Raw genomic sequence first — 14,131 nt, 5'->3', positions numbered from 1 at the left:
AGAGCAAAACCACATTAATATAATGAATTAAATATCAGTGCTCTTTCATGAATTAAGTAAAAAACACCCAGCCAAAACACAAAACAACAACAAAAACACACAAACAAAAAAACCCCACAAAAAATCCTCAGCTGAAAAGCTCTTAAGTTGAAACCCATAAGAGGATGCAAGTGAATCACTTCTTGCAGAGTGACAGTCCTTTTTATCAGTGCAAGATATATTCAACAGAAGGTTTGGATACATGTGAACAGAGAATCAGATCTTGATGAAAATGGGAAAAAAGGAGATAGCAAATCTATTTGCAGAAATATTGTCTCTGTACACTTTTAAGTATTTAATGCATTTAATGCTTTTTTATATAGTCCCAACATGTTGAACATGTCTTTTTAAGTTTTAAACATAACATTAAATTGATATGGAATGAAAATCTCCCTGGAAAAAGTTATTTAAATGTAGATATTTGCATGATATGAGTTAGCAGTATTTTGTAACTTATTGTCTTTTACAGCAAAGAAAAAATAGATCAGTTTACTTATACAAGTTACATTACTGAAATGACAACTTATATTTCCTATATTTTTTAGTTTTTAAAATGATGAACATTCTTAAAATAATTGAAAGTAGTTTCTGCTTCAGATTTTAGGTATCTTTTATCTGAATTTCTGTATTTTTACATTAAGATACCTAGGTTTCAGCTGCTTTTAGTCATCAAAGCTAAACAGTATTTAAGTGAAGTATTTGTAATAACTGTACATAAAGCCTCTGTTATTTTTAACATCTAAGCTGGTATTTTCCTTTCTGAACTCCCCCTTTTAATTCATGTATTCTAATTACAAAGGTAAGTAGAACATCCTTATAAAAGAGAAGCAGGCATTTCTCTGGAACTGGTAATTATACCTTCTAATAAATTAACACAAAAATCTTTCTTTAGTTTTTTCTTTAGAAGTAATAGCACAAATTATAAAGATCAAATAAGGACATTATAAAGATCCAGATAAGGAAATTTAAATATAACAGAGATATAACTCAGTTGAATTTGAACCAACAAAGAGAAAAAAACCAGGCCAGCCACAGAAATTCAGATCAAGTTCTCACCTGTGTAGAAGTAAATGTGTAATGCTGTATCTAGTGAGTAGAGATGGGGGAAGATCTTTCTAAGGCTGGGATGCAGGATAAGATAATGCATAGCTATTGCTGTTAGCAGCCATGAGCCCTGTACAAGAAATAGAACTTCTGTTGAGTATAATATATCCGCACAAGGTATATAAACAAAGATATGAATCTGCTGAAAAGTGTTGTCCTAGCACTTAATTTTGAGGGCAACAAATTAGAGTGAGACTGTGGCCTGCTGTGAGATTATTCTGTGTAGTGGTAGCCTCACCTCCTGAAGTGGAGACTTCTTAGGAGAGTTTCTTTGGTTGCACTCTCAGCCTGGAATGCTGTCCCACAAGAGGGACTCTCTGGAGCCTGATTTATTCTGCAGAGGAGGCCATTGAGGAAGGAGGGACATGTAGGATTTTTCTGACTCATCATAGGAGGAGGTTAAATAATTGTGAGCTGCACTTCACTTCCTGCTAAAGAATTAAAGGGAAGAATATTTAGAGTTTAGGAGTCTTTCATGTCAATAGTTTGTGTCTGAAATTCTTGAAGAAATCATTAAGGGAAGGTGGAGTCAGTTATCAGATACTAACAGAATTCTATTTTTTGTGCAAGTTATCATGCCTGTTTTGATAAATAAATCCTCTGAATTCAGAGCTCAGTCTTCTGAAAGGGTTTTATAATCATATGATTTAAACATTTTAAGTTTTCTGACATACATTAGACATATATTAAAATTTCAGCTATTTGTTGTTATTTTACTATCTTTAAGTATTTTCCAAATTAGTAAAACATAAATTGTAAAACTGCAAGAACATTATTTTAAAAAGATATATTGAAGGGTTTTGCTGAGAGCAAAATAATTTAATTTAGAAACAATCATTCTTTTCATGAAGATTTTAGAGTAGATGTGTAAAAGGCAAACTGTGGCCAAATCAGTGCCCTTATCTTTTTTGTAAATATAGTTGCATAAGAGAAATATGCCACCCATTTTATTGTGTGACAAATTTATTGCTTCATTCTGCAAAGTTTCAATTTTAAGCACAGTGGCAGTTTCAATTAAACCTTTAAGATTATACATAGAAATGTTTAAAGACATAGAAATCCTTGTGATATTGAGGACAACTGAGTAAGCTGAGATTCTGCTTAACAAACTGTTAAACAAAAACATTTCTTACCTAGGAGAATAATTTATTACAACTGCTTGTTCTCTATTTTAAAAACTTTCATCCAGCTGTTGTTCTCAGGCAGATATTTACCTGAACTTATTTTCCTAAAAATAGAAGACTTATGTATTCAAAAATGCTTTGTTAAGTTAGCCTGTAATGATAATGATGTAGATGATGATGATATGACATAAAGGGAAGAGAAATATCTTCATTTCTTTTGAAGAAAGTCTATATTTAAATTTTTTTCATATCCACTAAAAATTTCAATTTTTATTGGACTATTATTTTTCTACCTGAATCAATTATCTTCCCATAGGAAGTGCTTTTTCAAGCATAAAATAAATCATGGATAAAATCCTAGATCAAATTAAGCATGTTCTCTTTCCAGACAGAAAAAAATCATCTCCATTGATCTAAACTTTTATATAGGATGATGTAACATAGGATTAATGACAATATTTAAGAAGGAAACACTAAAGTAGTTATACTTGCGTTGTTCATGGTTCAAGAGAAATCAGCTGAGTAGCCACCTAATGTGGAAGAAGTTCAGCTGATTGACTTCCTTGTTTGACTGAAAGCTCTCTAAGCCCTGTAGCCCTACTCTGTAGGTGCATAGGACGTCCCTGATGTGATGAATTAAAATCCAACCTCACTGACAGTAGTCCAGCAGTTTAGCGGAGGAATGGCCATTTCTGCAGCAGAGCCTGATCCATCAGGCACACTCTAGTCTCGGCTAGGGCGCCCTGCCAGGGAGGGTTTCACAGAACAAACCTGCAGCCCCAACAGTTTGACATGGAAGGAAGGAAGTGTCGGAAGGAAGTGTCGGAAGGAAGTGTCGGAAGGAAGGAAGTGTCGGAAGGAAGGAAGGAAGTGTCGGAAGGAAGTGTCGGAAGGAAGTGTCGGAAGGAAGTGTCGGAAGGAAGTGTCGGAAGGAAGTGTCGGAAGGAAGGAAGGAAGGAAGGAAGGAAGGAAGGAAGGAAGGAAGGAAGGAAGGAAGTGTCGGAAGGAAGGAAGGAAGGAAGGAAGGAAGGAAGTGTCGGAAGGAAGGAAGGAAGTGTCGGAAGGAAGGAAGGAAGGAAGTGTTGGAAGGAAGGAAGGAAGTGTCGGAAGGAAGTGTCGGAAGGAAGGAAGGAAGTGTCGGAAGGAAGTGTCGGAAGGAAGTGTCGGAAGGAAGTGTCGGAAGGAAGTGTCGGAAGGAAGTGTCGGAAGGAAGGAAGGAAGGAAGGAAGGAAGGAAGGAAGGAAGGAAGGAAGGAAGGAAGGAAGGAAGGAAGGAAGGAAGGAAGGAAGGAAGGAAGGAAGGAAGGAGGCTCCTAGAACCAGCTCTGTATATTGTAGCAGCTTTCTGAAGAAATGGGATACTGAGAGGGGTCCACACCTCCAAGGATCATGCTTTAACTGGCAGTGTCTACTTCATACCTCTTCTCTTGCCTGTTTGCCACGTTCCATAAGATACCCAAAGCTCATGGAGGGGAGTTGCCAAGCAAACATGACTTTGTAGCCTAATAGCTAGAAACACACATAGCCATGATATTGCATTTTCCTATCTTTGGTGCTTGTGGTAAGCATTGTGCCTACGTGAAAATAGCAGTACACATCTGGAAACAGCTGTTAGAGCATGTTCTTGTGAGATCATAGTATCAAGCTGTCTCCTGCATGGATATGGATGGCTGAGCACAGGTATTTCTCAATGATGACATTAATGAAGATGTGAGAGATAGTTGGCACCTGATCTGTAATGGTCAGTATGAGAGAGCTCACAGAGAAGTTTCAGACACGTACAGCAGATGTTGTGTCACAATACAGAAACTCCTATAATGGCTGAGTCCATTTTGGGTGAGGCCACAGCTTCTTCTGGTTTTCTTATTGCTCTGAAATTTTTAGCAAAGTAGTGAAATAACACTTCTCTTTTCAGTGTTCTGTTTCCTGTGGAAAAGGTTTGAAGTTTCGTGATGTGCATTGCATTAACAACTTCCAAACAAAAATAGAAGAGGACAACTGCAAACATTTGAAAAAACCACGAACACACAAAATATGTAGAGCTGGAAGATGTCCTTCTTGGAAGGCCAGCAGATGGAAAGAGGTATGTAAAAGCTTCCATAATTACGTTCTCCATGAAAATACAAGACAATATCATTTTCATGACACACTGCTTCACTGGGAAAAATTGTCAGTATGCACATAGCAATGAAATTGATGAATTAGCAAGCACTTAATTGTAGTTTCTTTTTCTTTCTTTTAAGAGTGATGAAAAATAAATGTCTGTGAAAACTGAAATTATTTGCTAATCTGAATTTTGTACTGAATAGCTACTTAAGACTTTCTTCATCTTACCTTATAAATTAATAGTAAATTTTTAAAATTTACTTCTTACCTTGTGGAATGAATTCAGAAGTATCAAATGGAGCCAAGTTTGTGGGAAAAGGATAAGAAAAAGGGCTTGTGGGCACAAATACTGGCCTTTTCCCTGGTTTGGTCTTATAAAACATCTGTCACCTTGTTGTAAAATTGTGTGTAACTGAGCACATTGCAATATTTTGTATTTCACTCACTCTTTCAACACAAGATTCCCCACACTGGACACAGTATCACTCTCCACATTTTGGCCAGGCTTGATGGAACAATATGAACTTTGATTGAGCTTGGGTGTTTAGGTGGGCTTTGGGACATAATTGTGCTTCTGCCTGGGGTAAAAGGGAATTAGATTTGTCTCAGCATTAATGGGATGGTGAAATTCCTTTGGCCAAGAAGATGGTAAAGAGGCATTTGGCATTTAAGCTCTTCAGGGTTCAAAATTGTTAGTTCTACCTGCAAAAAATAGTGTCCTCAGAATATTACACTTTTTGCAAGATTTTCTAACCTGAAACACTGAGATTTTTTCTCTTTTATTGTAGTATTTGTATTTTAAAACAGACAAGACTGTCAGTCTCTAATAAAGACAAGATGTAAACTTAGATCTTCAATCACTGATCTTGCAAAAATGTAAACTTCTGCTTTGCATGTCTATAGTGATCGTCCCTACCGTGAATTAAGGTAGGCAGAGAGCTCAGTTAGGTACCTCAGATGCAATTATTTTCTGTTTAATTATAGTTTTGCATTTTCACCATAAATTTATTCAGGTATTGTACTCATATCACAAAGGCTGTGAAGCTTATTTGAAATAATATCCTAAGAACTAATGACAGCAGTACTCCCTCTGGGGACAGTGTCGTTTCACAGTGACACAGCTAATTTTGGTCACTTTTAGTGCTCTGCATCCTGTGGAGTGGGGGTTCAGCAAAGGGACGTCTCCTGCCAGGTGTCAGGCCTGGGGCGGGTGAGCGACGCCCTGTGCAGCCGCGGCCGGCGCCCCGCCAGCACGAGGCACTGCCGGCTGCGCCCCTGCCCGCAGCACCGCTGGCTGGCACAGCGATGGGGAAATGTAAGTAAGGCTTCTAACCTCTGTGACTTCACTGAGTTCTGTAATATGGCTTAATAAGTTTGGTTTCTCTTCTTTTTAATTTTCCCCCCCCCCCCCCCCCCCACATTTGGATGTATTTCTAGTAGCTGTTATGTAGCAGAATAACAAATGACCATGCTGGAAATTTTGAAGGTGAGGCTTGCAAAACTTCAAAAGTGACAAAAAATGTTAAAGGCTTTATTTATACTCCATTTCTATAGTCTCTACAGGATTTGCTTGTCTATTGTTGTAGACAGAAGCTCTGGTGGAGTTCTGAGCAGGTATTAATTGATAGGGCTATCTCTGCATACTTTTCAACAAAGTGCATAAGATGTATAATAGATCCTTATTATGAAATATCTTTTTAAAAAGCAGCTTTTTAAGAACAGAAATGGAGAAGAAATATCATGTGGAAGTAAATACCATGGAGGTAAAATCTTTGGACAACAGTGTTTATAAGAAGTTCTGTATGGAAGATTTAAAACATCTTAAAAACATGAAGCATCTTTTCTTGTTAGAGAGAAGATAAGAAGCAAAATAAATCTCATTATACTCCTACCAAAGAGGAAGCTAGATAAGGAAAAAAACCTCAGCATTCTCTTACCAAATATGCTTTTTCATATTTAAAAAAAATTACAGATACTTTTAGGAAAGAGCTGTCATTTCTAAAGGTGTAATTACTATTTTCTACATGCAAAAAATTTAATAACTTTTGTTATTTTTGCAAACATGCAAACACATAAATCTGCAGAACAGAAAAAACCCCAAAATTATGTATAATACCTGAAATGGTGTGCAGAAGAGCCTTTCTCCAACATTAAAAAAAAAAAACATTTTGTGCATTTGTGTCATATTAATAATCTGGCATGCTAAATTTTCAAGACTCTCCCTCTCCCTGTTCATCTCCCTCTCCCTCTTGTTCTGTTTTCAAGATCAACTTGTTTTGTTTTCAGGACCAACTTACTCCTTTCATATTTCACTGAAATCCTTTTCTGTCTCTTTCCTTCTCATATGGAAGGGTTTTTCCACTCAACCTGTTATCTTGACTTGACCTTTTTGCTTTCTCCTCTGTCTCACCCAACAGTTACTGTGTCATTGTTACTCTATGCAGTTTTTTGGTTTTTTTCCCAGCTGATTAGAAGTACTTTGAAGACAAAGTAAAATACTTTGATTCAGTGAATAATTTAGTCTGACATTGATAGCAGATGTCAAAAGGTATTGCTGTCTGGGTTTTAGTGGTGTGTGCCAATCAGTAGGTAACTTCATTCTGTACATGTCTAGTTGAACTGTGATTAATTTTCTCACTTTTAGTGTTCAGCATTATCTAGAAGAAAGGAGATCTACAGGAAAGTAAAATGTGTGAATGAAAACCAGCTCCAAGTTGATGACAGTTTCTGTGATCCTGCCACAAAGCCTCCATCATCCAAAACCTGCGGAGTATCTCCCTCTAAATATGTTGTGCTCACAGGAGAACTGTCACAGGTACAGTAATACATTGTACTGCTCACACATCTCTTATATATCTTTACATTTAAGAATGTTATATTGCTGTAAAATGTAGGTTACATATGTGGAGAAATTTATTTGCATTTGAACATGTCTAAACTTTTTCCACATTGACCTTCCAAGTCAACCATGACTTATTGTGGAGGCTGTTATGAGTCCTCCCTTAACCACCCAGGATCTTTGATCACTAACTAGCGGAGAGCTGCCCCTACCACAGGATTCCTTTGCTGGGTCCCAGGAAACTCTCTTGCAAGCTGACCTCAATGAAGTAACCAAAAAGCTTTTCCTTGATTTCTGTGAAGTGCTTGATCAGTGCTTTTTTTCCCTTGCACATTGGCACTGCCTGTGTGTGCCTGTCTGTGCACGGGTCACAGCTGAGAGGGAATGACTGGCTGTGCACGGGTCACGGCTGAGAGGGAATGACTGGCTGTGCATTTGTCACAGCTGAGAGGGAATGGCTCTGGAGCCTCTGAGAAAAGGGCACCATGGGGCTTTGTGGCTCCTTGCACATGTAACAATTGCAGACCTTCACTTCTGTGCACTGCTGCTCCAGCCCAAGGCGGCGCGCCTCCAATGAGAGGCTTTGCCAGAGCAAGGCTCAGAACTGACATACCTGTAATGCAGTTCTGCAGAAACGTCCCAGAACCTTTCACAGCAATGATGTCTGTGCCTGGGGATTTTGTTTCAGTGCTCAGAGAGCTGTGGGTTTGGTCACCAGCAGAGGATCCCCTACTGTGTTGGAATCCACTCTGTGCAAAGGCGGCGCATGCGCGGCCTTCGGGCTGTAGCGTACCCAGAGTGCCCGGTACAGCCATCCCCCTACATTTACAGATGCAACCTCAAAGGATGCTCACAAGCAGCTACATGGACAGTGGGGAAGTGGACCAAAGTGAGTACAGACGTGCAAGCTCATTTTTATAGCTGCCTCTAGCATGAATAAATACCAGGAATAACTTGCTGACGTAATGATGCTAATTATTTGCTTCTTTCTAAACTGAGTCTTAATGGTTATCTATGTCTAGTGCTCAGCATCTTGTGGAGTGGGGATAAAGCAGAGGACAGTTGAGTGTATGACTGAAAATGGCTTATCTAGTGACTTGTGCCTGCCCCATTTAAAACCAGCTGCCAGAAAGATCTGCCATGAGAAAGAATGTAAGTGATAGCTGTGATTTTATGCAGTTAATGTTTTCCCAGGTTACGTATATTAAAGCTATAAATATATTTGGAATGCAATTGTGGAAAATTAAGTCCTAAAAGTAAGCTCTGCTCCTGAAATATTAATATGATTTAATAATTCATTTTGAAGGTGAAATTCTTACCACCTGCAAAGATATGCAGATTAAAAAAGGGCTGAGAAGGGATGGTGAATACCTACTTAACGTTAAGGGAAGGATGATAAAGGTACTGTTAATATTTATGAGTTTTTATGAGTACATGTTTTTATGAAATAACTTTTTTCTAATAAAAATTTTGCTAAAGGGTTGCATTTTCTCTCCCAGATTTATTGCTCAGGCATGAACTTAGAGAATCCCAAAGAATATTTGACATTGGTAAAAGGTGAAGCAGAAAACTTTTCTGAAGTATATGGATACAGGTACAGAAGTGGTTTTGTAATGTTATGAAGTTCATTTATTCCTTCCAAAGTAAGATAATAAAATAATGCTTACTTTTTGTGAGAAATTAGAGTAGGATTTTTTTTTTTGTTGATTTTCTGTTTTAAATATCCAGGCATGTGAGCACACTACAGAAATATGGATAGTTCAAGCCTGAAATTATGTTAGTTGTAGTAAATTATTATATTTATTTTCTGTCTTGACTTTAGTAGAAATGACTTTGGTCCACATTAGTGTTTCAGTTGAGCCAAGATTAAAAGCAGAGCTTGTTGTTCAGTAAAGGTTGTTTAATATTTTTATGTGGCATAGTGCAATACACTTATTTTTCACTATGATATTAAGAAAAAAATCTCAAAATGAAAACTAAATATTTGCTGTTCTTTAGGTTGCAGAATCCATATGAATGTCCCTTCAATGGAAGCAGAAGGCAAGACTGTGCCTGTCGAAATGATTACCTTGCAGCTGGCTTTACAATTTTTAGCAAAATAAGATTTGATGTGGCATCTATGCAAATTAAAAGTAAGCATTTTGTTTGTTTCAGCCAATTTGAGCATTTTATTGAAATTGTATGTGGTCACAATTGCCAAATTATATTTTGATCCATTACAGATCCAGCTGTGCCATCTTGGGGCAAACAAAATTCTTATTTAATTTAAGAATTCAATGTCAAAAATAAAAAAAAGAAAGAACACCACTATTTACCTTGTAAATTTGTCCCAAGTGGTCAAGCGGGTCAGTCTCACAGATTCATTTTTTGTATGTGAACTACCTTCATTTTCTAAGGTTTTGTTCCCATTATTTCATTTTATTTTAATCCACAGCATTTTGTTTTCCTGTGGAAGTCTTTGATTCTGCGCTCTGCTTAGTCCCTTCTCAGACCTTGGCAGACACTAAATAAGTGGACAAGGAATCTTGCAGTGCTTTAAGCCCCTGCCTGAAGCTGGCAAGTTGGCCCAGCTCCCTTGGTGCAGTGTCCAGGTGCACATCCATCTTCCTCCTAACCCACTCATATCTCAGAGAGAAATCTGGCCTTGTAGGTTGGACTAGGAGTGCAATAACCAAAATTCAAATCATTGTTTCTCAAATCAAAACACACAACCTTCCTTTCCAAGGGAACAACAAAGAAAAAAACCCCACCCAATGCAAACAATAAAACTTCCATGTTCACACTTTTCCCTGCTTCCCCCTGAACTTCAAATGCAGCAGTTAGTGTTGAGTAACTTTCTGTTTTCTAGCTACAGATTTTCTTTTTGCTCAGACTATACTGGGGAGAGCAGTACCATTTGCTACAGCTGGAGATTGCTACAGTGCAGCCAGATGTCCACAGGTATTTATGATTTCTTGCTGCCTTGAAATGTTTACATCAGAGGAGAGAAAAAATATGTGTGACTTGTTTAGATCTGTAAGGTTCTAAAGCAATCTCCTGTTCTGTAAGGTCAGTGTACAACATTAATAAGTACTTTTCTTCTTACTCTCTTCTCTCCTGTTCCACCATCCCCCCTCTCACAGTTTTTCCCTCAAATTGTTTATTACACCATTTCCCTGTAGGCTCCATGTATGTGTCTCCAGCTTTCTGTGTGTTTCATGTACTGCTCTGCCTCTCTCTGGATTTGATGTATCCTTTGTTTCCCCTAATGCTTTCTCAGTCTTTGTTCTTCTCTAGTGACTTTTCTATAATCCTGCATAATTTTCCTAATCTTTTCTTTGTTTCTCTCCTGACGCTTCATGTCTTTGAAGACTACCAGAGGAAATCAAATTTTTTTAGCAGTGTACTTTAAAATTTCCGTATGCATTATTGTGTCTACGTTAGTGTTCTAGTTTTATTGGGTGGTGCTTTTTAGATTAATCTCTATGTTGTCCCAGTTTTCTGTTTGCTGTTTCACATCACAGAGTAGTTTGGAAAGACATGAACTGGATCCCTTTTGGATTAAGCTAAAGGCAGCAATGAGCTTCAGAGGAGGGATCTTAATATACTCTAATGCTATTGAGGATGCAGTCCATGGGACTAGGTGTGAGTTTATTTAGTCCAAAATAAATCCATTATTGGTGCACTGTCTACAGACTTGGGCTTTCTGGGCCAATTTTTGCTTTACAGGTCTGCTTATACTGCATTGTCCTTCTTGATGATGCAGACATAGCCCAACTCTGAGCTAGTCAACCTTTGTAGCCCCCTAGCAGAAACAGGACTCCTTAGAAAACACTTCAGTTTACCTTACACTATTAGACAATTTAGGATGAGGTCAGCTGTCCTCTGGAAGTGAATTTCTTTTCGTTATAAAGGAATTAAGACCAACTGGCTCACGCTTGCTTGGAAGTGAATCCCTGTTGCCCATATCTCCTGGTTGCCTAAACTTGGGATCAGCTGTGGGTGGGCACAGCCCAGGGCAGCTAGAGACAATTTATGCACAATTTATGTACAAATGAAGTGTCTAGGTTTGGCAGACTTAAACCCCTGGCAAGAAAACAGTTGAAGTTCATTACATTATTGGATGCCTTCAACCTGCAAGTCCTTTGGGTGCAGCATGATACAGATCTGTTTGCTGCTGTGTGTAGCCTCTGTTGGGAGGTCATTCTGCTTACATGGCTGGACACTGACATATTTATTTCCATCTAAAAGTTCTGATTGAAGCTGACACTTTTGATGCAGTCAAAAGGTTTCCATTCCTGTACTTTTAGTCCTTAAATCTGTTCCTGGCCTTGCACATGCTGCATGATACATCAGACAGCTATTGAGCTGTAATTGTAATAGCGTTTCTCATTTATTTTTGCAAAATGATGTCACTGTGAAAGAAGTTACTCTGGGACTGTTAATTATGGAAATAAGTCCATACCATTTGTATGAATTTCCTCTTTCATTAAATGGAAGTCTTCCACTTTGAGGATAGTTGAAAAACATCCTGCCCTATCCATATGAGTTTTTATTAGCTCATCCCGAGTTACATGAGTGCTATAAGCACAGCATCTTTACATAGAAGTGCTCTCAAAATAAATCTGCCACGCTGAGCAATATAACTGAATTTTTGCAACAGAATTTAAATGATTCATTATAATAAAAGCTATATATATTTATATATGTATGACATTATTAAGCAATAAAACACAGAAGCTACCATTTGCAATAAAAAATTACTAGGTCTGAATACAGAAATCCAGGCTTTCAGTGAATAATGCAGAGGTGTGCAGTTTTCTGATTGTAGTGCTGCCTGAACCAATCATTAGGCTCTTTGTGGGGGCAGTACATCTTTGTAACAAATTGCACTTCTCTGTGAATGCAATTTAATAATTTTCTGTATCCCAGTTTGTTTACCAAGGTAGTGCAATTTGTTACTTTTAATATATTTCCTATTCTCATAGGAACTGACTGAAGCTAGTTTTCAGAGTCTATATTTGTGTAGGCAAATGTTTTAGAATCAATAGCTTCCATATCTGTTGTGAATGGTTTATATTTCAAAACATTCCACTTAAAAATATTTATTTTAACATTCACTTATGTACTTGTTCAGATGTGTTATTTATTATACTGAAAAAGCAATGGAACATGATAAGATGATGATGCTTACATCATCTTACAGTGTGCAAACATTTGAAAATTTGATGTCCAAGCGATTCGTCTTTAGAGGCAGCAGTGTGTTTTGATCAAGTTATTTCCAAAAATTTCAGGAACTTAAAAAACAATAGTCATTCAAGAAAACCAGCTTCATTCTTGCTTTTGAAAATCTGTACTTTTTGTAAATTAAAATTTCATTTGTAGAAGGGCAAAATTAATTTCAGTTGTCAGATGTTAGTTTTGTCTTCATACTCAGATGCTACAGATCAGCTGATGCACAGCTGGTGCTTATTGCAGAACAACTTGGTTTTGTGTTGTGAATGTCCATAGAAAGGGGGTAAGGCAGCATATCCAGCCCATATTTTGTACACACCTTTGAGTACTTCATGTTTAGACATATCCCAAGCAATATGTGCAAATATGCCAATATAAAGTTTTTTAGTGTTTTGAACCCTGTTTATCAGGTCTGTAATTTTTTTTACTTTTTTTTTTTCCTAGGGCCAGTTCAGCATTAACTTGGCTGGTACAGGTCTGAGATTATCCAGTACAGTGAGATGGATTGCTCAGGGCAACTATGCCACTGCTGACATACACAAATCCCATGTGAGTCAATGCTGTTGTCCTTCACCTGCTCTTACAGCTTGAACAAGAGGTACAAATGTTGGCTGTAGTGAAAGCTGCAGTGATTTTTGTGAATCAGAAATAGCATTCAAAGTCTCTGACCCATTTAAGTTTTCTTCAACAATGTTTAATCACACTGTCCAGCATCTAAATCAGATCAGCACTCCCTGCCTACCCTTCACTTAACTGATTTTAAGAGGTTATTGTATTAATTGTGTTTATTAGAGGCTTTAAGATGCTTCTAAAAAAATACCCAAACACAATACCTAAGCCTCCATATTTTGTTCAAGATCATCCTACTACAGATTATCCTTTTTTTTTCTTACTCTGATCTTTATTAGTATGGGAAACCAAAAGACCAGTTAAACAAGAACAGTAAGTGTGCCTGGTTTAAGACAACATTGGATGGTAAGCCTGGGAATGCTGGAGAGCCTGGGAGCAAGGTGTAGAGTGGTAGTGATAAAGGATCTCTGTTCCTGTTTTGCTAATGCTGCTGTCTCTTGATTTAGTGTTTCTAGGGATGATTTGTCAAAAGGTCTGTTGTGTGCAAACCTCGAGAAGCCTTTTGTGCAACTGTGATTTCGATCACTTTTCTTGATTGACTCTTCTCTTTGTCTAATTCCTAGGATGGTACTAAAATATATGGAAGATGTGGAGGATTTTGTGGAAAATGTGTTCCTAACACAATTATTGGTCTCCAACTTCAAGTACAGTGACAACTCTGATGTATTAGGAGCATCAAAGCAGGGACATTTGCCATTTAGGCTCAAATTGTAGGTGCTCTGTATGTGTATATTGTAATTTTTTCATGTCTGTAGTGATCATTACTGTAACGTTCACTAATAAGAATTCCTGTTTTCTTCAGGATTAACTCAAGGTTGTATTATCTGTTTATGGGCTAGCAAGTGCATAAATCACAATCAGAGACCTTCAGGTTTTACAGGAGAAGCATTTATTCAAAGTACAGTATGTACTAACAAGTAAATTGCACTGGGATTACTTCCATGGGTAACACTAAATTTTACCATAATTGTAATTCTTTACCTGTTACTTACCAGTATAATTCTTTATGCAGTATTCAGTAAAATTTATCCTCTACTGATCTTTTATGACAGATTGTGCTAAAATATAGAATCGAA

The 14,131-nt window shown here is 37.5% G+C and overlaps 1 protein-coding gene across 1 annotated transcript in view; it reads left to right on the top strand.

The window, feature by feature from the left end:
• The window catches only part of ADAMTS20 (ADAM metallopeptidase with thrombospondin type 1 motif 20), an 85,409-nt gene extending 71,635 nt beyond the window's left edge, over positions 1-13,774 (top strand). Inside the window, exons 29-39 of the mRNA XM_059472141.1 lie at positions 4,182-4,349; positions 5,514-5,687; positions 7,017-7,187; positions 7,900-8,100; positions 8,234-8,363; positions 8,518-8,612; positions 8,711-8,805; positions 9,210-9,343; positions 10,060-10,151; positions 12,870-12,974; positions 13,619-13,774. Coding sequence (XP_059328124.1) covers positions 4,182-4,349; positions 5,514-5,687; positions 7,017-7,187; positions 7,900-8,100; positions 8,234-8,363; positions 8,518-8,612; positions 8,711-8,805; positions 9,210-9,343; positions 10,060-10,151; positions 12,870-12,974; positions 13,619-13,708 — 1,455 coding nt within the window. The 3' untranslated portion in view covers positions 13,709-13,774. The remainder of the gene's footprint in view (positions 1-4,181; positions 4,350-5,513; positions 5,688-7,016; positions 7,188-7,899; positions 8,101-8,233; positions 8,364-8,517; positions 8,613-8,710; positions 8,806-9,209; positions 9,344-10,059; positions 10,152-12,869; positions 12,975-13,618) is intronic.
• Positions 13,775-14,131: the final 357 nt, after the last annotated feature.

The sequence above is a fragment of the Ammospiza nelsoni genome, chromosome 5, assembly GCF_027579445.1.
Source record: "Ammospiza nelsoni isolate bAmmNel1 chromosome 5, bAmmNel1.pri, whole genome shotgun sequence".
NCBI lineage: Eukaryota > Metazoa > Chordata > Aves > Passeriformes > Passerellidae > Ammospiza > Ammospiza nelsoni.
Note: the sequence above shows the minus strand (reverse complement) of the source record. Positions and strands in the feature narration are given on the sequence as shown.